The sequence below is a fragment of the Pyrgilauda ruficollis genome, unplaced genomic scaffold (assembly GCF_017590135.1).
Source record: "Pyrgilauda ruficollis isolate IOZ18807 unplaced genomic scaffold, ASM1759013v1 scaffold26, whole genome shotgun sequence".
Lineage (NCBI taxonomy): Eukaryota > Metazoa > Chordata > Aves > Passeriformes > Passeridae > Pyrgilauda > Pyrgilauda ruficollis.
In genome coordinates this window covers 2,829,997-2,855,279 of record NW_024523933.1, presented here as the reverse complement: position 1 = coordinate 2,855,279, position 25,283 = coordinate 2,829,997, and the positions used below count along the sequence as shown (strand labels likewise).

Here is a 25,283-nt window from a genome sequence, read left to right as displayed (position 1 = left end):
ATTTTGTAAACATTTTCCTTTCATTATTTATATATATTAGAGTGGGGTGCTAGTGTATCAAATCAACCTTTTTAGGTTTGCTGCTACTGCTGTTTTGTGCTCCTACTGTTTGTCTGCCTTTTACCTTTAAAAATTGACAGAGTGACATCCTGTTACTCAGAAGCTATATAGTTGTTACTGGATCTCTCCAAATCATTTGTAGGTATCAAAAGTAGGTAATACTGGTGTTAAATCTGTGTTAGTAGAGTGTTGAGAAATTAAGGATTAGTTTCTTTTTTTAAAGAATGAAATTCTTACTTCAAATGTATGAACACATTCTCATTGCAGAGTTTCTAGAACCATAACTCATTGCAGGCTTGTTGAGTGTACAAGTTAGTAAATATATTACCAGAACAAAAACATATCTTAAACAGTGTAGGAAATAATTTATTTTCAATACAACTACCTTACTCCATTTGTACAAAAGGGTGTATCTAAAACAGTATCTTCTAACATACACATTTTCTTTACAATTACTACTTCAGTAAGAATTTTACTTTTTTTTCTCCAAATGAAGGAATAAGACTTAAAATTAAAACCAGAAAAAAATAGAAAACTTGAATTATAGACTGAAACGAAAAGTCCCTATTATTTCTCTCTAAGTTTCATTTTTGTAGAGTTGTACTTCTAACAGATTTGGTATCAGTACACTCTACTGAAATTATCTTGGATGACATCAGAATTCTTCTTAAATCAAAATTATTTTTAAGAGCTGATACAGTTTTTTTTTCATCTGTGTACTGTTTGGTAGACATTCATCTACTGCTAGTTACGTTTGTTGTATTGAGGAACTCCACATTACTTAAGTGAAGTTTTTCAAAATATTACATTATTGAGAAGCAATCAGTTTTGAAAACCGAGTTTTGATGTGTTTAATGTATTTTTTTTCATTCTTTCCAGTGATTAACAAGAGTTCAAAACAAAACTAGTTGTTCTCTAATTTTCACTAAAGAATGTGTAAGTTGATCATCTGGAAGGCCATATTGAAGTTCTAAATAATTAATTTCTGAATTTACAGATTAAATGTTTACATCTCAAACCCAGGTTCAGTTCAAAACTAGACACTGCTGGTTTTTATAATAAACCATAAATCTCATTGGCTAGCCCTCATATATTACATTTTTAGATCCTAGAAACTAAGATTGAAATTGTGTTTTTAGATCAAGGAAGCTGATCTACTACATTCTACTACAAACCACTGTCTGTCATTGAAAACTAATGTAGGAATCTAAACACTGAATTCAGAATACGTAACAAAGAAGTTGCATATCATTTTAAATGCTTGTTTTTATCTTTGCTGCTTTTGCATTGAATCTGTGCTGCTTCTGTGCAACTGTTTTCCACTGTAGAAACTCCATCCTGCTGCCTTGCTTCTCGTGAGCGTATTTACAAAACTAGTGATGTAGCTGGGCCTGCCTCTGCTATTTCATCTCTCTCTCACAAACTGAAGGGTGGGTATGCATGCCAACAGAGCAAGGTTATTCAGATTGTTTACCTGCAAAATGTTTTGGGTTTGTTTTTCTTCCTCCTTCCATTCATTTCCATTTCATTCATGTAAGAAAATGTTTTGAAAGCGAATGTTCTGGGAGCTCATCTGATGTAATCATTCAGTGTTGCCTTCCTGAGTTGCAGCAACTCCATGATACACAATCTAGCTGTCTTTGCTTTGTAAAATGGAAAGTGACTATTAGTCTAATTACAGCTGTTTTCAAACAATAGGCAAAAGAGGTATATAAGAGGAAACAGGAAGTAAAATCTGGGGGGTTTTTGCGTAGAGAGACAGCAGTTTGCTGTTTTATGCAGTTTTTCCTTTGGGAGATTTTTCTTTTTTTGCTGATACTCTTGAATGCTAGTGAGGATTATTTATATGTGCAAATCCAAAACTTTGGTTTTTTAAAAAAACAAGATACTTTTGTTGTTGGAAGCTATTGTTAGGCTATACCTTTCATAAGCAGTTTTGTTCTGGAAAGTTTTCCTCATTGGTATTTGCTAATCATGCATGTACTTTATGCATCCATTTGCTGAATGACTTGAAGTGTTATGTGTCCTCTAAAATGATTATCATCTTTTCACTTTCTTTTCTCTTTACTGAGGCATTCTGTAAAACTTTGAATCAGAAGTATTTTCTCATCTGGCAGACTGGGAAAAATGTGTATAGAAGTAGTTCCAATTTGCATTTCAGAATTTATCACAAAATAAGCATCTCAAAATAGCTCATGAGTAAAACTGGTGAATAATTAAGCTGGTATGGTTGAAATGCTTGGACTGATATTTTCAAAGCTTTTTTTTCTTTTAACAAGAACAGTCATTTTGTAAACCACAATTTACCATGTTATTTCTTGCCTTCCTATTCCAACTTCCCCCTTCCAAGTGAAAAACAATTATAGAACTTGTAAAAATAAAGACAGATTAGACTCTCAAAATTGATTAGGATGATAAATACTTGCTATATTATCGTTATATTTTATTGCTTACATTTGATGTATTATTCTTGAATATAGACACAATATTTCTTCTCTGCTCAGAAAAGTATGAACTTCTGCCATGTCTTGGGAAAGCAGAAAAATATTCTAACTTTCAGGCTTGTTGAATATTGCAATATAATTAATTACCTTCACTTTTTTCCCGTTGTTAATTTTATTGTAAGGTATTTAAATATGGAAATAACAAATAAATAATAATTTTTTGTAACCTGAGGAAGCATCTTGGTTGCTAACTTTTGCTCTAAATTTTTCTTGGTTGTTTTTTATATTAGAAGAGATAATAGTTAGAAAAAATTGCATCTACATATTTTCTAGGGTAGGGGTAAGTGTTAGTGATTGAGAACAACATGAAGTTACTTCAGATCCCATAATGAATAAGAAAGTAGACACTGATTTCACATCTTCTAATACTGAAGGTGCTAGATAAAAGATGACTGTCTATCCTGTTCCCATTAGAAATCAGGGTTTAAATTTGCGAATTTTGTCTGATTAATTGAAACTTTATTTTTTAACAAATAGTTGCTTTCCCAAAAATATGCCCAGGCAAATGCAAATAACCTTTTAGTATCTAGAAATGTATAATATTCCCAAATTGTGTCCTAATTCTGCAGGCTTGTTAGGGAAACACTACTCTTGTTTGACTAATGAAAACCCATTCAAATCAAAAGATTTGAAAAAACTCTGCATTCAAGATTTTGCGTAATTCTGCAGGCTTGTTAGGGAAACACTACTCTTGTTTGACTAATGAAAATCCATTCAAATCAAAAGGATCTAACTCTGCATTCAAGATTTTGCTGTAAGGATTTGTGGAGAGACAGCTGTATTAACTGCTGCATTGCTTGCCAGTAATTTCCTTATTGCTTGGATTAATTTTCATAATACAGTTCTACAAGAGAGACTTGGATCACAGAGGTGAATCTGGAGCAAATTTCCTTAATAAGCTACTTTGTACATACACTTGTTTTGTATGTACTTGTACTAAGCTTCCTGTAGTTCTTACAGCTCTTATAGTCTTATAGCTCTTATAGTCTTGCAGCTCTGTAGATTAATGTATGTGCACAATCAGTGTGCATAGGAACAATAAATGAGTGCATCAAAGTAGGAGGACGTTGTTGACCAGAGTTGGCCATTTAACTTAGTGGTTGAAAAAAGTGGCTTTGTTGTTTTGGAGGGGGGTTTAAGTGTTTTGGTAGCAGAACATGAGGTAGATTTTCCATTTGAAAAAGTAGATTTCATAGATTATCCATTTGAGTCATTTTGAGCATATTTGCAAGCCTCTTGCCCAATTTGCTTTACTAACGGTGTTTACTTCCTGCAATTCCTGGCTTTTGAGCATTGAAGAAAATAAATCTGGCAATACATTTGATCTCTGTTCAAGTCTCCTGTTGCAGCCTGTCACACACATTGAGATAATAGATAAATAGTCCCTGGTTTCTGTTGCAACTGTGGTAAACTTAGTTAATGCCTGGAATTTCACTTAAGGATGTAAATTGTGCTTCCTTTACTACTGTTTTGTAGAAAGAGTGAAGTGTGCCTTTTGATACCTCCACAGTAGTGTTTTCTCTGTAAAAACTTCCTAACACTTGTTTCTGTGTATCTTTGGGAAGAGAAATGTATGAAAAGTATTTTAGGGGGAAAAAGAACCCTTCATGTTTCCTTTCATTTTGATGTGAACAGAAGTATGTGTTTGATATTTATCTTGTGTTCAGATCTTCAGTCTTTGTTTTGTACTATTAAGGGTGTCACTGTCAGCATGTAACAATTCAATTATGAAACATTATACAGGTGACCGAATGAATTTCACAGGAGCTGCTAGACCGATTTCTCCAGCAGGAAAATCAGACATGGCATCAAAGCACAGAGCTGACTGCAGGTCGCCCAAGCTTGATGTGCGCATGAACCGAGCTGCTGCCGAGCAGAAGAAACCCAGAAGTACCGATGGCCTATCAGCCAGCGAGTGCCTGATGCTGAAATCAGACGCTGCAAAGTTGCGCTCAGACTCGCACAGCAGGTCTTTGTCGCCAAATCATAACACTTTGCAAACACTAAAAACTGATGGAAGAACAACTCCTGGTCTGAGAGCTGAATCTCCAGGACCGGGAACTCGGTCGTCTTCTCCAAAGACAAAGACGCTTACAGGCATTAGATCTGGTGCTAGTTCTCCACGATCCTCATCACCCAATGACAAAACTCTACCTCAGAAAGCTTCATCCCCTGTAAAAACAAAGCTTGATCCTCCTCGAGAACGCTCCAAATCAGATTCTTACACGTTAGATCCAGACACCCTTCGCAAAAAGAAAGTGCCACTGACAGAACCCTTAAGGGGGAGGTCCACTTCACCCAAACCAAAAATTACTACAAAAGATGAAAAACCTGCACCAGAAACTGAAAATAGAGCTCCTTCCCCTCACGTCGTACAAGAAAATCTTCACAGTGAGGTAGTTGAAGTCTGTACTTCGAGTACTTTAAAGACTGACAGCATTACAGATACCACCTGTGAAGACAACACCGAATTCAGAAGCCTGGACGATGGTTCTAATAAAGTTCATTTTAGCATTGGAAAAGCACCACTGAAAGATGAGCAAGACATGAGAGCATCTCCAAAAGTGAGCCGTAAATGTGCTGGCAGGCACACAAGACCCAAAAAGGAAAAATCCAACTTCCTTTTCAAAGGAGATGGATCAAAGCCCATAGAGCCTGCCAAGCAAGCAATGTCACCTTCTGTTGCAGAATGTGCTCGAGCCGTATTTGCTGCATTTCTTTGGCATGAAGGAATAGTTCATGATGCCATGGCATGCTCATCTTTTTTGAAGTTTAATCCAGAACTGTCCAAAGAGCATGCACCCATACGGAGCAGTCTTACTCAACAACCTGCAGAGGAAAAAGAAACCAAGTTGAAAAATAGACATTCATTGGAAATATCATCTGCTCTCAACATGTTTAACATCTCACCTCACGGACCAGATATATCTAAAATGGGTAGCATCAATAAAAACAAAGTCCTCTCAATGTTAAAAGAACCACCTCTGCATGAAAAGTGTGAGGATGGAAAAAATGAAACTACCTCCTTTGAAACATCCAGTCATCACGCAATGAAATCTAAGTCTCCTCTTCCGTTAACACTGCAGCACTTAGTAGCTTTCTGGGAAGATATTTCTTTAGCAACTATTAAAGCAGCTTCCCAAAACATGATTTTTCCAAGTCCTGGTTCTTGTGCAGTGTTAAAGAAGAAAGAAAGTGACAAAGACAACAAGAAAGCCAAAAAGGAGAAAAAGAAAAAAGAAAAGGTTGAAGCTAGGCCAAGGGGAAATCTTTTTGGAGAGATGGCCCAACTTGCAGTAGGAGGACCTGAAAAAGATACCATCTGTGAGTTGTGTGGAGAATCCCATCCATATCCAGTGACTTACCACATGAGACAAGCTCATCCAGGTAAGACTCCATATTTTTAATTCCCATTTCCATCCATAAAGTATATTTCACACACATTTTGGAGTTAGTTGCTGTTACGAGAATGTGTCAGGCTATCCTTTATATTACATACAGTAAGTTTAAAGTTACACTTGCATACAGATTATTTGCACATTTTTGTGTGTAATTTTAAGTAGTTAGGGATCTAAAGTTTTTTAGTTGTTTGAAACAATGTCAAAATAATGCTCTGACTTTACAGTAGCTCTTCAGGAACATGCCATGTTTTACACTTTAGGATTTGAAACTGCTGAGGAAATGGAAATAAAAAATTAGATTGGTCGGTTAGAGTTTCTACAATTGGTAGAAGTTTTCTGTTTCTGGTCTACTGTCAAGAGTCGAAACTTCTGTCTGCTCTGTCAGTACTGTATCAGTGACTTAATATTTTTGATGTACTCATTGGTCTGTACTATTTTTTAGCTCTGTGTGTGCAAAGTTAAAGTCCTGGATCTTTCTGGGAAACTCTAATCAGGAAAAGAATATCCTCCATTCCCTCTTAAGCTTTGTTAGCTAGGAGGCGAGAGATTTTTGTGTTTGTTAAAGTACAAAGTATTGTCGGCTAACTTATAATACTGACCTTAACCATAACTTATCTGTCTGAATAGGGAGCTGTTCATGCTTTGGACAAGTTCTTTATAAAACTTGAAAACTGCAGTGCGTTTGTATTCTTTGGACACTGGTGGGATACACGGACAGGACCCTTGTTCTGTAACCAATTCAGATGTAGAGAAAAGTAGAAAATGAGGCCAGGAAAAGACAAGCATCTCCCTTTCTCCCCTCTTCATCCTTCTTTTACAGCAATGAATAATAGAATAAAAATCCTGCTTTTGAAATCAGTTGTTGTCACCTTTCCCCCATGTAGGCTGTGGCCGCTATGCAGGTGGCCAAGGTTACAACAGCATTGGGCACTTCTGTGGAGGATGGGCTGGGAATTGTGGCGATGGTGGCATTGGAGGGAGCACGTGGTATTTGGTGTGCGATCGATGCCGAGAAAAGTATCTCCGTGAAAAGCAAGCAGCAGCAAGAGAGAAGGTATTTTCAGCTCATGTGTTTAACTTTCTATCTGCTTAATAGTCCTGCGTTCACAACTTGAAAAGAAGGGCTAGTTTAAGAAATTCGGAATTTCATAATTCGGGAATATTGTCTTATCCTTATTGTTAGGTTTAAGATAATAAAATAGAAACTTTGCTGGGTTCTGACAGGTTTTCTTCCCTTCAGATGATAGTGTGCTCAAATTTGTAAAGTAATTTTATTTTTTATCCCAGTATAACGACAGGATTGAATGTAATAATGTTGTTAAGTGTCTGTCAGTTTATTTAATTTTGAGTGGTTTTATTTGTTTGCTAAAATGAGTGCTGTTTTAACTTCATGTTTATAGGTTTTTTTTTAATGATTCTAATAATCCAGATCTTTGCATACAAGATGCCACTAGAGGAGTTTTTAATGGGAATAGTGCAAAAAGTGTTTTTCTTGTAGTGGTCTTCAAGGACTAATTTGAAAATCTTCCTCAAAGTATGCAAATACATTGATGTTAATGATGCTAATTTAACTCTATTTTTAAGCTAAACCTTTTGAAACTTTTTGCACACAAAATTAATCTTGAGGCAAATGTCAGAACTATCAAACTATTAAAAGTTTGCAAAGGTAGGAAAGTTAGAGAAATATGTTCTGTCTTAGGAGGCATTTTACAACAGGTAGAACTAAGCAGCTGTAGTATGAGCTAGGTTCTCAGATTTTCCTGTGGTGAATTTAATTATGCCTTATTTAAATTATCTAGATTAAACAATCTAGGAGAAAACCAATGCAAGTTAAGACACCTCGTGCCTTGCCAACTATGGAAGCTCATCAAGTGATTAAAGCAAATGCACTGTATTTACTATCACTGAGTAGTGCTGCTGAACCCAGTATCCTCTGCTATAACCCTGCAAAAGCATTCCAATCTCAACTTCCCAGTCTAAAAGAAGGAATTTCTGAAGACTTTCCCATTAAGATGCCATGTCTCTATCTACAGACATTAGCAAGGTAATTAAAAGATGTGTATTGAATATTGATTCTAACACTCATCTGTGTAGAGCATTGGATAAAAATGTGTGTGTAAACTAAATTAAAACTTATGTAGAAAAATACATATTTTCCTAATTCTTCATGTTTTTTTCTTCTGTCTGTTTTGATCCATGATCTTGTTCAATCTTTTAGATTGTATTTTCTCCTAGAGTCAAATTTGCCCTAAGTTGCTTTCAGATGCTAAATATTTTATAACAGTTCAGTTTCTGTCCAAAGAATTCAGAATTTCCCAAAGAGTTTAACTTAGTGTGTTAGTAGCAGACATATGTGCTCCTTTTTTCTCTTCACAGTTAAAAGTAGTAAAAAGGAAATCAGAAGACTTGTGCTTTCTTGGTAATTCTAAGTAAATGTCACGGTAGTGTCTCATCTATGTTGGGTAGACTTTTGGACCTAAAATACATTCAGGAAATATCTGACGAAAATACTGAAAGTTAGAAAAGAGTGATCCTCACTACCTGTTGATTGAGAATGCCACTGCCTCTTCCATGAACACTTCAAAGCCACTACCAGCTTAAAAACATTAATAGTTGAAGAGTACATGACTAGCATTGGCTGATGAGGTGTATTGGCAAAACAACTTTTGTGTACGCATGTGTGTTTCAGCAGGTTTTAATCTTTAATCCTAATTTTAAAATTTCATTTGGTTTAGGCATCATCATGAAAATTTTGTTGGGTACCAGGATGACAACCTGTTCCAGGATGAGATGAGATACTTGCGTTCAACTTCAGTACCTGCACCGTACATCTCCGTTACTCCTGATGCGAGCCCGAATGTCTTCGAAGAGCCAGAGAGTAACATGAAATCTATGCCCCCAAGGTACTTCCCTGTAATTCTAGATGCTACATACAAATGTTAAAACAGTTGTATAACACCAATTTAAAAAAAAAAAACAAGAAAACATTGCTGCAGTTAAGACGCTAAAGTATCAGATCTGTCTCTGAAATGGCAGCGTAAAAGCCAAAAGCATATGAAGCTGCAGTTAGGAAATTTTCAGTGAATCATAGCATATCAGGTGTATTTTCAACTGTTAGCAGTGAAATATATTTGAATATGTAAATATGCAAGGAATATACAAATCAGAACGGAAACTTTTTACTGTACTTCAGTTACTTCTCTGTAGAAAGATCCTGGGTTTACAACCCAAATACAAAAAAGAATTTGTTCAGCTGATAAGGACTCTTAGCATACAAGGAAATTTATCCATAGCCTTTACTTCAGGCCTGTTTATTTCCCCATAAAGAAAAATTTTCTAGCATCTGCAGAACTGAAGAAGTGATCTAAAGATCAGTAATCCAAGGAGTGTAACTGTTGCAAACTCCTTGAAAATGTAGCAGTTTTTTTTTTACTCTATATCCGTTCTTTACCACAGCTGATTGAGTGCAGATTAAGGAGCTTTTTTGAAAGGAAGTAGCTGTTGTTCTCCTTTCAGCATTTCATTCTGAAGGGAAGTTTGATCAGGAGGAAATTTCATTACCTTACACTTTTCAAAGCAGATGTTGTTGCTTTGTTCTGTGGGACATAAAAATGTCACCAAAGAAATGACAACGCTGTCTAGGACCGAGAGTGCTAGATGGTTTCTGTCAGGTTAAGCCACTTTCTTGTCATGTTATGTTTACTGTGATTGAATTCAAGCAGGTATTAAAATTTTTGTTGCACCAGGGAAAAAATGGCTCTTACTCTTAATAATAGTCCAGAATCTACTTAGATGCTCAGTGTTCTCAGATGTCAGTGATTCCTCATGTTATAGTGAGGATGTAATGAAGAGAAAATATGCTTTTAATCTGTTTTTATTTCAATTTGTTGTATTTCATACTGACTGCACAAATAGTTTATTGGAATACTACAATCTATAATGTAGTCTTTTCAGAAATAGAACTTTTCTAACAAAACTCCTTAAGAGTGCATCGTATTGGTATATTCCTTTATTAAAACTGTGGACACCATGGTCTCCTGAGGCCTGTAGGGACAGCATAAGCTGGGAGTCCTTCTGCAGACTGTAAGAAGTCCATGGAAGGTAAGGAGTAAAACATGTCAGAGGTATAGCTGTAGCAATTCAAATTTGACTTTAAGGCTAATGATGTTGGAAACTATTACTTCACATAAAGTTCTAAATTTCAGTTGGCTTGCATATTAAAAATTCACTTCATAGATGTTTTCACATGCATTCTCAGGAGAAGTTTGGTCTGAAACTTCAAATTAGGCATGATCTGAATGTTTGTATTTCTCTAAAAGAAATGCCTAAATTCTTGGAACTCATCGTGTTCATCATTACATTTGTTTATAAAGCACTTGCATGCTTTTTCACCATGTGTAATTCTAATATGTGCCTCCTTCTTTTCCAGCATTTAAACAGTTCTTAGGTACATAAGACAAAGTTTCATGCAGTAGTAACATTGTGATTATGAAATGCATGTATCCTTATTAATTCTTGGTGTATAATTCAGATACACTGTATATATTTGTTAATGAGTGTATTACTTCACTGATTCCTTTGTAGTTTGGAAACCAGTCCAATCACAGATACAGATCTTGCAAAGCGTACAGTCTTTCAAAGATCATATTCAGTTGTTGCATCAGAATATGACAAACAGCACTCAATTTTGCCAGCACGTGTAAAAGCAATCCCCAGGAGACGAGTCAACAGTGGAGATGCAGGTGAGAGCATAGACATCAGAAGCAGGGGAAAATGATTCAAGGATTTGCAGTTCTTGGAAATTGTAGACAAATATATTTTTTATAAATACACGTCACTTTTTAGTTATAAAACAAAATAACAGTAAACATTAGGTGTTTGGTAATTTGCACAGAATTAACCTAAAATTGGATTAGGATTTACTGTAATTCTAAAATTTGTGGTGAATCTTCTGTGCCTGATTTAAAAGTGATGGTGTTATTTTCTCTCTCAGTTGAAGCATCATTTTTCCATATTGCTTTTTTAATGGGGTTTTCTCTCAGAAAAAAAAAAAATCGTTCTAAAAGTGCTGTATTGCTTTTCATTTTTACTTTGGCTATAAACTTGAAATGCACAAGGAATCTAATGTATGCATATTTTTATGCTTTTGAATAGAAGTGGGGTCCTCTCTCCTGAGACATCCATCTCCTGAACTTTCTCGGTTAATCTCCGCCCACAGCTCTCTTTCCAAAGGAGAGAGAAATTTCCAGTGGCCAGTATTGGCATTTGTAATCCAGCATCATGATCTAGAAGGACTTGAAATAGCGATGAAACAAGCCTTACGGAAATCTGCTTGCAGAGTCTTTGCCATGGAGGTATTCATGTACTGATGGCTCTTGTATGATTAAAATAATGTGGTTGTAAATTCTGCCTTGGAAAATTTTTTTAATTTTTTTAACTGTACTATAGTTGTCATTTAAATAAACTGTTTTAGCTACAGAGCGATAATATATTACTTGAAGACCTTTGCATTATTATTTGCCTGTCCAAATCATCAATGCACCTCCTTCAATAAATGGTGTAAGAAATGGTTTTACTCCAGGTTTGCTTAACCAGTTGGTAACTCCTTGTATGTAATTTGTTTTAGGCCTTCAACTGGCTTCTTTGTAATGTCATTCAAACAACTTCTCTCCATGATATTTTATGGCATTTTGTGGCTTCCCTGACTCCTGCACCCGTAGAGCCTGAAGAAGAAGAGGATGAGGAAAATAAATCAAATAAAGAAAATGCAGAACAAGTAAGTGAGGTTCTGCTGATTTTGTGGGCAAATTAGAAATACTTCCATATGAAAAACAAAATTCCTTAATCCTCACTCTGTGAAAAAAACTTTAAATTGTAGTTGAATTAATTTTGTAGACATAGATTAATTTTTTTTCCGAATCATCACTTTCTATGTGCTGATGAATCACGAGGTCTTCTAAAGCATTATTTTTTAGTATTCTTGGGAAATAGGAAAGCAAAAAAAGCACAAGCACGTTGCCAATCCATTTTTAAAAAATAACCATTTGCTTTTTATTCCTCTTTTGCCCTCTGACGAGAGAGAAAATATTTTTAGAGAAGCTTGTTTACTATGTCGTTCAGTGTTCTAAAAAAAGTTAATTATAAAAATGCATAGTTAATTTACGTACTGCTGTGTACATGTATGTATCTAAATGATTAAATAAGTAATTATATGTGCAGTAGGTATACTTAATTCAGTGATTTAAGAAAAATCTATAGTTCTGAAAACGTAGCCTGAAAAACGGTGCATCTCATACTACGGTGCATCTAACATCTCATACTTCCAAAAGATATCTACATACAACCTATTTTAGACTTTGCTCTGATTTAAAACATTATCATATCCACAATGAATAGCTCAAAAAAAAAATCATGCTAGTGTTGTCAATAAGTCAGGTGAATCTTTATCACTTCAAATCTAATCCAGTTTTGAAATTAGTTGTTCTGCAATTAGTCTTTCCAGCAGTGTAACCTGCTACCCTGCTTTTCTGATACTGACACACCTTAACTAAGAATTATTATTTTCAGAGCTCCAATGAAATGCAGCAACTGATAATATCACCTTAGTTATCAAGTTTGCTATGGGTGGATTTTGCTTCTCAGATCAAATTGGTTTCAACTGCTGGAATATGTTATTTATTTCTGGTTTGTTTCTTTGTTTTCAAATTATTGCCGTATAATGTTTCATATCTTTAAATCGTGAGAAATGTGTGGCAGTATACAATACACTTCCCAAATCCCATGTTTGAGGCTTGTGTGTAACTTACTCCAAAAATTCTCTGACAGGAACTGCGTGAAGTTCACATTCATTGTAAGATTGTTGCAGTTACTCTTACAGCAAATAGCAGAAATGTTTTTCTTTACTTAATTTTTTGTCTCAGAAAGTCTGTTAATAACACCCAAATCGCTTTGCTCTCTAGGAAAAAGACACACGAGTGTGTGAACACCCTCTGTCAGATATAGTGATTGCTGGGGAAGCTGCTCACCCCTTACCCCACACTTTCCATCGCCTTCTTCAGACAATCTCTGATCTTATGATGTCTCTTCCCAGTGGTAGTGCATTGCAGCAAATGGCCTTAAGGTAAGCACAAAGCAAGAAAATTCTTGAAAAGGCTGGAAGTGTTGTAGAATTACAGGTTAAAAGATTTTACAGTGTAAATAGGATGCTTGAAAGCTTTGTGCGAGAAGAAGCACATCTGTCCTCACCACTAGGAAGGAGATGCATAGAAGACACTAAAGTGTTTATATGCATAAATAATAATATAAAAGACTTTGTAGAGGGAAATGTACTTTCTTTTAAATTCTATACTGTGTCCACTGTGAAAAAGAAAACATCTAATAGAATAAGATGGAAGGATCTGTGTGTATGTGCATGGCTTTGTAGTGCTCTTTGCTCAGAAATCTGTCAGCTGGATTGTACCTTTAAACTTTGAGATTTTTTCTGTGTATTTGTCTCAAAGACAAAAAATTAATAATAATGGTTGCATTTACTACTAAAATTCTAAGAAAAGTTTATTGCTGCTTTCCTCAAAAAGGTGCCCTAGAAACACTTGAGATCCTGCAAATTTGAAGTTAAATATTTCTAGAAAATACTTTAAGAAGCAAAAGTGCAATTAATAGTTTCATGGATAAGTTATGTCTTTTGCCAACATTTAAATTTCAAAGTCAACTAAATGTGTTTTCAGGTGCTGGAGTCTTAAATTCAAACAATCTGATCACCAGTTCCTGCACCAGAGCAATGTTTTTCATCATATCAACAATATTTTGTCGAAATCTGATGATGGAGATAGTGAAGAGAGTTTTAGTATCAGCATTCAGTCTGGTTTTGAAGTCATGAATCAGGTAAGTATTACAGCTCTGGCTCAGAAGCAGACATATTTGTGAACAGTCTGTACTTCCGATGATGATTCTCTTTAAATTAAAAAGATTCTTTATTGCAATGTCATATTTTCTTGAACATAGTTTAGGGTCTTGTTCCTGCTATTTAGGCTCTCATATTTAGCTTTAGAGGTTCAAATATTGACCCTTAGCCTGTGTATCACTCAAAGCTAAATTTTGGAGGAGTGCTTGTTTGCAAGTAAAGTTTTTGGGGAATGTCATGGAGTTGGTTAGCTTTTTTAATATTGTGTACTTCCAGTTCTTCTTTGCTTACATCTTTTTCCTTCTGTTTTTCTGAGGAGCATGAATTAATACTTCTGTTTAATATTTTTAAGTGTTTTCTTCCATTTAGTAATATATTTAGGCATTTGCTAATATATTCAGCTCTTAGCTATTAATGTTTCCTTTGGCTTAAGGGACTGAATAATTTGAATCAATAAAGGACAAATTTCTTGGAGAGTATATTTCACCAAAACAGAAATGTCTGTGTGGTTTTAAAAACTGTAAACCATGCCCATGTATTTGGGCTTACTCTCAAGTATTTTAAAAATTCCCATTTGTTTTCACAGGAACTGTGTATAGTAGTTTGTCTGAAAGACCTAACCAGCATTGTTGACATTAAGACATCAAGCCGACCTGCCATGATTGGTAGTTTAACAGATGGGTCTACAGAAACGTTCTGGGAGTCAGGAGATGAGGACAAAAACAAAACTAAAAACATCACAATCAACTGTGTAAAAGGAATCAATGCACGTTATGTTTGTGTTCATGTAGACAATTCCAGAGATCTTGGGGTAAGAGGAAAATAAAACTGTCTGTCATTGAAGGTGCATAATCCAAGCTCTGTGTGTTTATCAATGAAGAAGCGCTGTTTTCTTTGTCAATTGGTAATTCTAATGCTGAAGTTCACATTTCAAAGTGAAGTTTCCAAGTCCTGTGATTTAGAAAGCAGGAACTGTTATGGTCAGACCAGTCTGTCTGAATTTGCAGTTACATAAAACTGAAACTGGGAAACTTAATTCTTAGTGGCATGTTCTATTTCAGACACATTTCCAATAATTTGATTCTTGTATGTTACTTTTCTTGTTCATGGTTTCTTCAGAAGCATTGAAATAAGGACCTGTCATAAAATCCAAATTTTCTGGACTTTCTACTTTCTAGAGAGGCTTTCTAGAACTAGAAAGACTTTCTAGTTCTTTTTTATTGATCTGTACAGTAATGTTACATATATATATATCTGTATTTCAACTACAGCTTTTATTACAAAGTGCAGACTGTGTTAGAGAACTGTGTTTTGGGATTCTTTGTCCTTACTTTTGATCATGGGGGTTTTTTTGTAATGAAGCAATTTTTCTCTTTTATGTATGTACTCTCTTAATACAGAAGTAGTCAGAACTGTCTCAGTTGAAGTGTTTCTTTCTTATTTTGCTTGTTTGTTGCAGAACAAAGTGACCTCCATGACCTTCCTAACTGGCAAGGCAGTAGAAGATCTCTGCAGAATAAAACAGGTAAACATTTTAACAGTTGACATACAATAACTGCTGTCATTTTTTGTGCACATACGAGAGATTTTTCTGAGCGAATAGTTTCCATTTCTTATGGTGATAAATTAGTTTGCAAGTATCAGACATGATAATAAGCCTTGTAATTGGAAAATACTGTATTACTAATGACAGAATTCAGTTATGTACTGGCTATTGATTTGTATGCACTGGCTATTGATCAAGCTTTTAGTCTTCTACTGAAACAGAACAGGGTTATCTAAAATGTTCCTTAGATTAATTTAGTTTTAATTACTATGTGGTAACTTATCCTTTCAGCTGGAGAAGGTTTCCCAAAAAAACTCCCAGAACACAGGCAGGGACTGATTCAGCTTTGCTTCCTCTTTGCTCTGACACTTTCCCAACAGCTTTTTACCCTCCAGCACACCCACATACTGTATCCTGTCTCATGATATTAAAAAAAAAAAGTTAGCTGTCTGCTGCAGCACAGTTCAATGCAGACATTGAGAATTAATGTAGAAATGGAAAAAACAAACATCAGCTTCATTTGAATGAGCCCATGGATAGGAGAGAGGGTTCACTTGGCTCAGGGCTTGGGTTTCTCTGAGTAGTGATGTGAGGCACTGCACCCTATCAGTGCTTAGTTTCCAGTAGTAACACTGTAGTTTCATATGAAATATATGATTTCATATAGCATGATTTATGTTGGTTTTTTTTTTAAAGAGTACTTATTTTAAAATACACTTAATTTGATACGGTTCATCTCCCCTTTTTTACAGTTAAGTCCTGCATGTCCTGGTGTAAGGGTAGCAAATACTGACTTCCACAGAGTAACAATTTCTTTAGCAGGGGTTTGTGTGAGTAGAGATGAAATAATGTGTGAAATTATAATTGTGTGTTGTATTTTCAGTTCAATTGTAGAGGCTGTTTTTTTTTTTCTTTTTTCATAACAGTAGTGACCAAATATTAGTTTTAAGAGTTGTTTTTTTTAATATATGAACTGTTGCTTTGCGGATAAAAGAGATAGATTGGCCACTATTTCTAATCAGCTTTACAGATAAAACTGAAATGGCTATATGTCACTTTTTAATCTGAACTCAGGAGGTTGAATATTTTTGTAATTAAATATAATTCTTTCTGCTCAGGTTGAGATTTTTATTTCAAGCACAGTATTTGTTACAGTGATATATATAATAATAGGTGACTTTTTGTTTGATGTAATGTCAGTTTCCAACTTTATATTTCTCTTTAATAGGTAGACTTGGATTCAAGACATATTGGCTGGGTAACAAGTGAGCTTCCTGGGGGTGATAATCACATCATCAAAATTGAATTGAAGGGTCCAGAGAACACATTAAGAGTTCGACAAGTGAAAATTCTTGGCTGGAAGGATGGTGAAAGCATTAAAATAGCAGGCCAGATTTCTGCGAGTGTGGCTCAACAAAGAAACTGTGAATCTGAGACACTGCGAGTATTCCGACTTATAACATCCCAGGTAGGATTTTAATGATGTGTTACACAGTGAAAGTTACTGTGAATTGTAGACTTTAAGTGGTTTATGTTTTAATGGAAAATGTCACATCTGCACTAGTTTATCTTTGAGAGACAATAATTATCATTGTCTTTCTTCCAGGTATTTGGGAAACTTATCTCCGGAGATGCTGAGCCAACCCCAGAACAAGAAGAAAAAGCACTGTTGTCATCCCCAGAAGGAGAAGAAAAAGTACACAATGTATTTATTTGTATTCTATCCATAATACTTTGCTGAAAAAAATTATCCAGGATGATATTCAGTATTTGTTCTGTTTCTTGTGCTGCATAATTTTTAGATCAGAACAAAAGTAAAATGTTGCAATTGTGTATTTTTAAAATATCGTATTGTATTTTTAATACTAAACCACAGTGTCTTTTTTAAAGTAAATTATAACTGAGGCATATGCATTTAATGGAAACACCATATTAATGGTGATGCAAATGATGCCTACAATTAGAGGAGTACTTAACAGCTGTAGTAATGGTCAGCATGAAGGTTCTGGCCGTTATCTTTTGCTTCAAGAGAGGCTCTGTTAATATGTAGAAAAAAGTATGAAGAAACTGCACTTCATATGTTTTGCGTGTTATTTCATTTGATGCTTCAATTCCTCTTACAAAGAGAAAGTTAATACTTAATTGAAGAGGTATTTATTAAGCATAGCTAAATGGTCTTGGTTATATATCTTCCTGTAAAAAAAGTTACTAACTTACAAAACACAGTTTGTTGATACATTCTATGTTAATTGCTACAGAAATTAGGAAGAGTTCTTGAAACTTTTGATCTAATATTAAACATGCTTTTTATGAAGGCAACATCAGATGCAGACCTGAAGGAGCACATGGTAGGGATCATTTTCAGCCGGAGCAAACTGACGAATTTGCAGAAACAGGTTTGTTCCTTTTGAAGTTATTTGAGGATTAAATATTGGTATCTTGTAATAAATAAGCTCAATTGCAGTGAATATTGCTATGAAGATTTTCACAATAATAGAGCTGTTAATTAATTTTGAAATTTTTTAGTTTAGTAAATTAAGCAGAATCTACTCTTGTCACTCATCTTAGCAAACATTATAGTCCTCTAAAAATGCTTTTTATCGTGCTATTGTTTCCAAAACTTTTTTAAAGTTTTCTGATCAGTAAACTGAACAAGAGACTATTTTAATAAGTGCTTTTTATTTGTGTGTGTTGAGTATTTCTGAAGAAAATGTATTTCTTAAGGGGTTTATGTGGAGTGGTTTTTTTGGCCTGAATTCAATGTAAAAAGTAAATTAAAAGGATCTGAAATAAAATATAAAATAATTTCAATTAAATTTTCCAGAACATAGATGAGCGAATTCAGCATTTTATTCTTCATTTGAATTTATGCTAAAAAGTAATTTAAGTGCAAGCCAGTTTCCACAGGTTTCCTATTTTAGCCATACTTGTGAAGGTATCTAAACCACAACATTTTGCACTTGCTGAAAGTTTTTAAGAGCTGCTGTGGTTTGGCAGGTGTGTGCCCACATCGTGCAGGCCATCCGGATGGAGGCGACGCGCGTGCGCGAGGAGTGGGAGCACGCCATCTCCAGCAAGGAGAACGCCAACTCGCAGCCCAGCGACGAGGACGCCTCCTCGGACGCCTACTGCTTCGAGCTGCTCTCCATGGTGCTGGCGCTCAGCGGCTCCAACGTGGGCCGCCAGTACCTGGCCCAGCAGCTCACTCTGCTCCAGGACCTCTTCTCCCTGTTACACACGGCTTCTCCCAGGGTGCAGAGGCAGGTCAGTGCTGACCGCGCCTCCAGTGTCTTGGTATTGCTGGAAAAGTGTCTTCAAAATACTAAAATCATGTGCTTGGAAAAAATATGGCATTTCTTTTGGGAATTTAAGTGCCAGGTTTTAGGGTGTTTGTTTTTTCTAATGATTGGAGCATGGTAGAAATGTCTGTCAGATGAACAGCACAGTGGTTTTTCAGTATTTTCTATTATGTGTATATAATGCTCATGTAGCCTATGCAGGTAAGATGAGGAGGTCTTAATTGCCAGAGCCTGTTATGGACCTGGCATGAGTCCTTAGTTTCTGTGTCTTTACACTCAGGCTCTAAGTGTAGTAGTGTGGAACTAGACAGCTCCTTTCTACTCTTGGTATCCTCAAGGTGAGTTTTAGTATCTGTTTCTTTCTGAATTTGAGTGTTATCTGAGGGTATATATAGTTATGTGCATATAATACATAAATAATATGTTAATAATATATAAACATATAAAATATTTGCATTAGTACAGTTAATGCACTGTTTTGTTGCTAGGTGCTGTGCCTTCTTCAGGTGGATTTCAAGTTTCGGTTGCAGTAGTTTTTATGTTTCATACTCTTTATTCTTCCTTTTACCATTTTTGAGCTCACCTTGCTTGCAGGCAGATTACTTAGTAGTTGTGATACATTGCAGATAGGCAATAGCTTTTCAAGAGAACATTGAGGGCTTGCAAAATTACATATGAAATGTTAAGTCCTTAAGCGTTCATCAGCTTTCATGCTGATTTGGACCAAACTTTGCATAATATGTGCAATTTCAATCCCAGCTTCACCAGTTGGTAAGGTTATACCATTTCAAGACAAGTCTTGTTGGGTCCAGAGCTATTGAGACAGCAAAAAAATTCCAGTTAGACTATCAAAAGGAAAAACAAAGGCATTGGAAAAGAGTATTATAATTCTTAGTACCTCAGGCAAGTACTTTGTTTCCAGAAGTCCAGGAAACAAGTTGGACTACCACAGTAGTCTACCAGTTTCTGACATCTCAGTAATACATATGAAGTGGGTACCATGCAAGCAAATCAAAGTTGTACAAACATCTGTATCACTCTTACCCTAAGTCCAGTACCAAACATAATTTTGTTATTATATGGAGACCAAGTATTGTTTGGGTGAGATCAGTTTTAGACTCTTTGGCCTTGTCTTGCTGCTTACATTAATAAACACTTCATCATTATATAGAAATACTGCAGAATTTCTTACAGGAGTAATTAAGTACAGCAATTAGACTGAGTCCTTCTAACTGAAATAAATTGTGAAGAAGGACTTTATGTGATTTTTCTTGAAAACTCCAGCTGTCTTGGTAAGAACTGTGGTGTTCTGGGTTTTTTTTTCTCCAGGTAACATCATTACTGAGGCGTGTTTTGCCCGAGGTAACCCCCAGTCGCCTTGCAAGTATTATAGGGGTGAAGTCTCTTCCACCAGCAGATATAAGTGATATAATTCACTCAACAGAAAAAGGAGATTGGAACAAACTAGGTATCTTGGACATGTTTTTGGGATGCATTGCCAAAGCTCTCACTGTACAGCTAAAGGCCAAAGGAACTACTATCACAGGGACAGCTGGCACTACTGCAGGCAAAGGAGTCACTACAGTCACACTTCCAATGATTTTCAATTCCAGGTTAGTTTAAAAATATGTAACAAACTACTACAACCTACTGTATGCTGAGTATGTACACTGTTTCTTTGTGCTGGATTTTGACAAATGCTAACTATTTGAGTTTATTTCATCTATTACCATTTATCCTTTGCAGCTATATTCGGCGAGGTGAAAGTCATTGGTGGATGAAGGGGTCAACACCTACACAGATTTCAGAGATCATCATTAAGCTCATTAAAGATATGGCAGCAGTGAGTTTCTATCCTTTAAATGTGGATGATATTCAAATATTTCTAATATCTGAGTATCAATAGTAAATCTTACATGTGAAGTAAAATAACAGCATTGTTTTCATGTAACTGTATGTAGACATACTGTATGGATTTTCTGGTTGAGACTGACTTCTTTCAGTCGCTGAAATCTACACTTGTAGTTACTTATTACTTTGTTTATTTGGGCTTAAATTTTCCATAGTTCTTCTTCAAGACAATTTTTGGAAGAAAAATTGAAGAAAAGTGAATCAGTTATTTCCCAGAAATAATACTGGCAAAAGAAAAAAAGGCTCTGAATGTGTTTCTGAGAAAAAAAAATTAGATAGGAGGTTGTTTTTGTTTCCTTTAATTCTGCACCTATTTCAGTGAGATGCTCTAAATGACCCAGATTTTCCTCTGTGAATACCCTTTGAAAGGTTTTTCAGTATCTTCAGAATGGAAATCCTATTTTCTAAACCATTCACTGTGCTTGGTTTAAGGAGGTTCCTTTTCTCCAAAGTTGCTGAAGCTGGATGGGAGTTCTCTCTGTTCATTCTGACTGCAAGATTTTAGAATCTCATAATCTATAAGAGTTACAATTAAATTAAAGTCTGTCTGTGTTGGAAAACTTTTTTTTGAAGCTTTTTAGAGCTGCTAATTATCAGCAAGGTGGCATCAGTCTAACTATTCTCTTCATAAGAGTTACAAATGTGATTCCTTTCACATAACATTTTCACTGTTTGCAATGTGTAGGTACCCATATCTGAGTTAAGTCACTATAGCTTCCTTTTTAGAGTCCAGTGACTCTCAATTATGTGTCACCTTCAGCATGAAGTTTAGGACTTTAGAGCTTACAATAAGAATTGAAGGATGCAGTAGCCTCTGAAACAGAATCAGAAACTTGAGAGTATGAGTCAGTGCCATAGGCTCAGAATGTTAAAGATTGGAAAGTGTACTGTGGTTCTGATGTTTGCTGTGTACTCCTCTTTATTTCTTTCTAATACAGGAACTGTGGAGTCTATTCAGGAGGCTAAGCTAGGCATATGAAGCTAATTTTCTAGGAGCCCACTGTGATCTGTGTGCTGATTACAGTCATTTATCCATGCTACAGCTCTGCATCTTTATTTCTCCAGACGGGGTGGGGAACACTTTAGGAAAAGACTTCCCATTCTTCATATCATATGCCCTCTACCTGTTCAAAGTTAATTATTCCAGTAATTGCTCAGAGACAACCTCAATCAGTCACCTCAGTATTTGAGGGCTAATTTTTACCAGATCTGTCTGATTTGAAAATCAAGGCCAGGTTGGATAGGACTTCGAGGAACTTGGTCTAGTGGAAGGTGTCCCAGCCCTTGGCAAGGGGTTGGAACTAGATGATCTTGAAGAACCCTTCCAACATAAATAGTTCTGTGAAAACACCTAATTTATCAGTCATCCCCGATTTCCTCTTTGTCTGTTCTAACTTGAGATACTAACCTAATGTTTTGTAGCAGTTCTAATTACAATTTTACTTGCTCTTAATATTAATAAACCTGCAATAAATTGAGTTTCCTCTTTAACAGGGTCATCTGTCAGAAGCTTGGTCACGCGTGACAAAGAATGCTATTGCTGAAACCATCATAGCTCTGACCAAAATGGAAGAAGAGTACAGATCACCTGTGAGGTGCATTGCAACAACCAGAGTAAGAACTTCACCAAACTTAGCATTAGTTCATTGTAAATGTGCAGTAGGAGCCCATTCAAGAACCTTCTCTATGTCAGAAATACACAAGCCAAAACTGAATTAGAATTCAATGTGCATTTAGGGAATCTGAGAAATAATGAAGAATAAGTGTGATGCCTGTATATATTTGGGGGTTTACTCTTTAAATAATTCTGCTTGAAGTTTGTCACATTTGCCTTACACTAAATGTGAGATCATCTGTGTGGAAAATTGCACAATATGTATCAGCTGTCTCTTTCAGCTCTCCAAGCAATTATAAGTGGTTTGACTTCTAGGTAACCAGTTGCCACATTTCAAGGCTATTATGAAAACACTCTAACAGATGTTTTCTAGGACAATTAAGCTAAGCTTCAGTTGTGTTTGTCTCAAAAAATATTTGCGGAGCTCTTCATTCCTGACATGGTGTAACCTGGTGGCTTTCTTTTCTTGGTCTTTACCTTGTCTGTGAATCTTTTTTAGAAACTAAGGACTACTTTAACCTTAACAGATTGCTTGAAATACCAAGAAAAGCATATTTGTAAATTATGACATTCCTGCTGTCATAGGGAGCACAGATTTTTAGCTTCTCAACCTGAATAATTACATGTAAAAGTAAAAAAAAAGTGTTTATTTGCAGTGGTTTCAAGCATTTGACACTCATGTTGTTTTCCATCTTAAAAGGCTGTACCAGTTGTTCTTTTCATCATTTTTGTTATTACTATAGTCTCTGCTTTCTGGAAGTCACAGTCTTGGATCACCACTGGCTTCTGCTGTTGTCACATTAGTTTAATCAGGTCTTAGAGGAGCCCTGAATGTTAGCCCAGCCGCTCCTGTGACTGAGTGTAGTTCTGTCCTGGAGATGTGGGGTTTTGGGGGAGAGTTCAGTAAAGTTTCTCAACAAAAACAATTTTATTCAAATCAAATATTTGATTAAAGATTGCTCCAAAAAGCAGTTGTCAAGTGCCTTTCAGTTTTGTTTGCAGTGACAAATTATCCTCATGTAGCTCATCTGTTCAGGATTTCTCTGTAGTCAGTGGACAAGAAGAGAGAAAAGCTTCCTTTGACTAATTAGCTCAGAACCCTTTTCTAGGTAAAGCCAGTTGCCCTGTGCCGTGAGGAGGGAACAGGAAAATCAGTCTCACTGTGCTTGAGTTTTTGGGTGGTTGTTTTTGGGGTTGATTTTATTTTTATTAGTCTGTGTCCTTGAATTTCTTCTTCCCCAAAGCCTGCAATGTTTGGGTCAATGTACAAGTCTGTATTTGTCATATTTCTTCATAACGTGCTTTGGTTGATCTTTCTTTACTTTTTTCTTTCTTGTGTGCCGACTACTGTATTTATAATCATAAAGTGACATACCTGAAAGAAACAAGGTAGTTCCCAAAAGTTAAATAAGTTTTATTGTGTTCCTGACTTATTTGGGAAAATAAACTTGCATTGTATGAGCAGGCTTCAGCTAACAATAACAGAGTTTGCAGGTAACGCTGACATTCTTACCTGACAAAGTTTATCTCTTCAGTATTTCGTTTGTTTTTAATATGGCTAAGACATTTAATTCTACTTTGCCTTTCAATAGCTGTGGCTGGCCTTGGCATCCCTCTGTGTACTTGATCAGGATCATGTTGATAGACTATCCTCAGGAAGATGGATGGGAAAGGACGGGCAACAGAAACAGATGGTGAGACTGAAAATCATACAGTTTTGTGTTTATTTTGATACATTCACTCATAAAAGAATTTAGAATTATGATATAGAATGGTAAAATTGGCCTTTCTTCCTTTTCTTCTGTCCCAGTGGGGATTGTATATATGTTTGAAGTATTTGCGTTCTAGATAAGTATTGCTCAGGAAACAGAAATTCCAACTTAAAACAGTACTGTTGCAATCCTGTCAGTTCAGGATGAAACAAGGCCTTGCTCACACCTGTGGCATGAGTAGATTTTTTAGTAGATTGACTCAGTTTGTACAGCACCCTCTATCAGAGCTTTTTCTTTCTGTCTTAATCCCTGTCACAAAGTAAAATCGATTCTTTTGTGTTACTCAGTAACTACTTCTCTGTAATTTAGCTTCCTCTTCCCCATCTCACTAGAGAATGATTACCCCAGGAAGAAACTCCTTCTAACTGAATTTAGCAAAACTACCATTGACTCGGAGGATTTATAAATTTAATATGGAATATGATTGTCTCCATACTTTTCAGTTAACAAAATGCCTGTAATTTTCCGTGTGACAAAAAGGTTGTGATTTTTTAATACCATTTTAGGAAGAGCACAGTAATGGAGCTGGTCTCTGTAAATTTTGGTTAGGTGGATCCCTGTGGGAAGCAAGGGAAGGGTGTGCAATACCAACCAAGCATGGTTAGAGCAAAGAAGATCCAAAGCAGTTTAGTGTAGGTAGAAACAGAATACAGGAGGCATAGAGCTGCGGCAGCAGCAGGAATAAAACTCTGCTGAGATGGAAGCAAACAGAAATTTCAGAGGTGATTAAGTCAAAGGTCTTGCAGATGTCAGAGGAGCATCCAAGACATTAAGCAGGTATTCAAGCTGCTGAACCCAGCCTGAAATTCCCCAGTCCTGTTCCACATAAGGATAATCAAATGTTGAGGTGTGTCTCCCTACCAGAACTGCTTTGAGAGAACTCTGTTCTCCGTTGCCTGAGAGTATCATGGAAAGCATGTGTTACAATGGACCATGTATTACAATGGAAACTTGTTCTCAGAGATGTGCACAGTCATAATCGGTTGTTGAAGTCTTTCTGTCGGGATATTTTGAATTGCAAAACAGAACCCTACTGAATTAAAAAAAATATATATATATCAGTAGAGCAGCTTAATTTTATGATGGATTTTTGTTACTTCAACCATACTGTCTCTGAGGTATGGATGACCTACAGCTTTGTTTAGATGTTTGAAAAGAGTAAACATACCATCTCAAAGTAATTAAGGGTAAATATAGTGTCTGTTGACTGACCTGAATACTCATATCTCTGAACTTTTCTGTTAACATGCCCATAACCCCTTATTACCACATAAA

General features: G+C 35.8%; 1 protein-coding gene across 1 annotated transcript in view; it reads left to right on the top strand.

Moving 5' to 3' along the window:
- MYCBP2 (MYC binding protein 2) overlaps positions 1–25,283 on the top strand; it is a 171,666-nt gene that overhangs the window by 137,148 nt on the left and 9,235 nt on the right. The window contains exons 55-73 of the mRNA XM_041471250.1: positions 4,308–5,951; positions 6,850–7,019; positions 7,765–8,009; positions 8,701–8,868; positions 10,550–10,707; positions 11,120–11,319; positions 11,592–11,741; positions 12,925–13,085; positions 13,690–13,846; positions 14,452–14,676; positions 15,325–15,390; positions 16,640–16,879; positions 17,018–17,116; positions 17,727–17,807; positions 18,409–18,675; positions 20,040–20,323; positions 20,457–20,553; positions 22,116–22,235; positions 23,829–23,930. Coding sequence (XP_041327184.1) covers positions 4,308–5,951; positions 6,850–7,019; positions 7,765–8,009; positions 8,701–8,868; positions 10,550–10,707; positions 11,120–11,319; positions 11,592–11,741; positions 12,925–13,085; positions 13,690–13,846; positions 14,452–14,676; positions 15,325–15,390; positions 16,640–16,879; positions 17,018–17,116; positions 17,727–17,807; positions 18,409–18,675; positions 20,040–20,323; positions 20,457–20,553; positions 22,116–22,235; positions 23,829–23,930 — 4,634 coding nt within the window. The remainder of the gene's footprint in view (positions 1–4,307; positions 5,952–6,849; positions 7,020–7,764; positions 8,010–8,700; positions 8,869–10,549; positions 10,708–11,119; positions 11,320–11,591; positions 11,742–12,924; positions 13,086–13,689; positions 13,847–14,451; positions 14,677–15,324; positions 15,391–16,639; positions 16,880–17,017; positions 17,117–17,726; positions 17,808–18,408; positions 18,676–20,039; positions 20,324–20,456; positions 20,554–22,115; positions 22,236–23,828; positions 23,931–25,283) is intronic.